General features: G+C 59.1%; 1 protein-coding gene across 1 annotated transcript in view; it reads right to left on the bottom strand.

Moving 5' to 3' along the window:
• Positions 1-954: 954 nt before the first annotated feature.
• IGSF5 (immunoglobulin superfamily member 5) overlaps positions 955-1,336 on the bottom strand; it is a 39,544-nt gene continuing 39,162 nt past the window's right edge. Inside the window, exon 8 of the mRNA XM_055124543.1 lies at positions 955-1,058. Coding sequence (XP_054980518.1) covers positions 963-1,058 — 96 coding nt within the window. The 3' untranslated portion in view covers positions 955-962. The remainder of the gene's footprint in view (positions 1,059-1,336) is intronic.

Below are 1,336 nucleotides of genomic sequence, written 5' to 3'. Positions count from 1 at the left end.
CAGCTTCCCAATTACTGTCACCGAATTCTCCACCAACCTGGGCAGAGCTCAGCATCATCCTAGCCCTGCCTGCAGGGGAAATCTGATGAGGCAGGTAGGCAGTGAAAGATGCTCTGATTATCTCCAAGAGAAAGGGGGCTCAGAAAAGACCAGGGCTCTACTCCTACGAACAGCACTCGTGTTAACTTGGAGCAAGGCACATGCACAGCGACCAGTGAAAAGATGCCCAAAGATGCCAATTTCCAGTCCTCTGCCTCGCGTCTTAGAAAATGCTTGATTCTTTACCACGTGAGTCTTCCCCTCCTGAGTAGCAAAGACTTGAGGGGGGAGAAAGCAAAGGCGTATCACACATGCTGGTGGTACTTCCTCCTTTATTAAATGACACGCAATCCGGTGACAGTGTGTTGGTGGCATCTGTGGTCTCTCCAGCCCATACACAGCATCATCCACATCCGTGTGGTTCAAGGACACAAAAGAGGAGGTGGATCCGCGTGCAGGTTGCCCAGGAAGACCCAGCGACAGGGCCGCTCTGCACCCTACCCCTCCTCTGGAGCATGTCTCTGTGTTGGCAGCCTGTGTCCTCGGATTTTCCAGACAATCCGACCTTGCCCATGGCCACTCATTTCTGTGCTCCTTTTTCTCTCTAAGAAGCAGTAATGCGCCAACTGCCCACACTCCTCCATGGCATCTCCGTCCGACTTGGGCTGGGAAACGCACTGGCCAGTCCCACCTCCGCCTGCGGGGTTCGAGAGGAGGCGTGCTGGGTGGAGGCCGGTGGAGCCGGCCGGAAACAGCAGCAGCTTTGACTTGGTCCCTTTGTTCCTTTTCCCACTGCCAGATTCCAACCGCAGTGAAGAGTCCAGCATGGCCAGCGTGGCAGGCTGGTGTGGGCAGTGTCCTCCCAGGCCACGGCGCCTGGTCGGAGACCTCAGCAGCCAGGAGGGCTGCCGTGCAGGAGAGCACTACACCAAGGTCGCATTCCTGACGGTCCGAGGACTTGCCACCGCAAAGGAAACACGGGTCCTGCTTCCTGGGCGCGTCTGGTGGTGTCCGGACACCTGGCAAGAGAGACAAGTGCCCTTAATGGGTGGAGACCAGTGGCCAAGGGGGCCCATAGGAAACATCCTGCAGCCATGGGGCGCCACTGCTCATCACACACCTCTGCCCGCAGGCGCTGCCCACCCACCCACCCACCACCCTGGCCCGGGAGACGCACTGCACAGAGCCACAGAGAGGACCTGGGAACGGGAGCGAGCAGGAGCCCGCATGCAGGGCTAGGAGCATGGTTCCACGCCCGCATCGCCATCCAGAACCTTCCCCCAACGGGCCCCGTGGG

Source organism: Sorex araneus, chromosome 2, assembly GCF_027595985.1.
Source record: "Sorex araneus isolate mSorAra2 chromosome 2, mSorAra2.pri, whole genome shotgun sequence".
Classification (NCBI taxonomy): domain Eukaryota; kingdom Metazoa; phylum Chordata; class Mammalia; order Eulipotyphla; family Soricidae; genus Sorex; species Sorex araneus.
The sequence above is the reverse complement of the archived record's forward strand: the minus strand, read 5'-3'. Positions and strand labels throughout refer to the sequence as shown.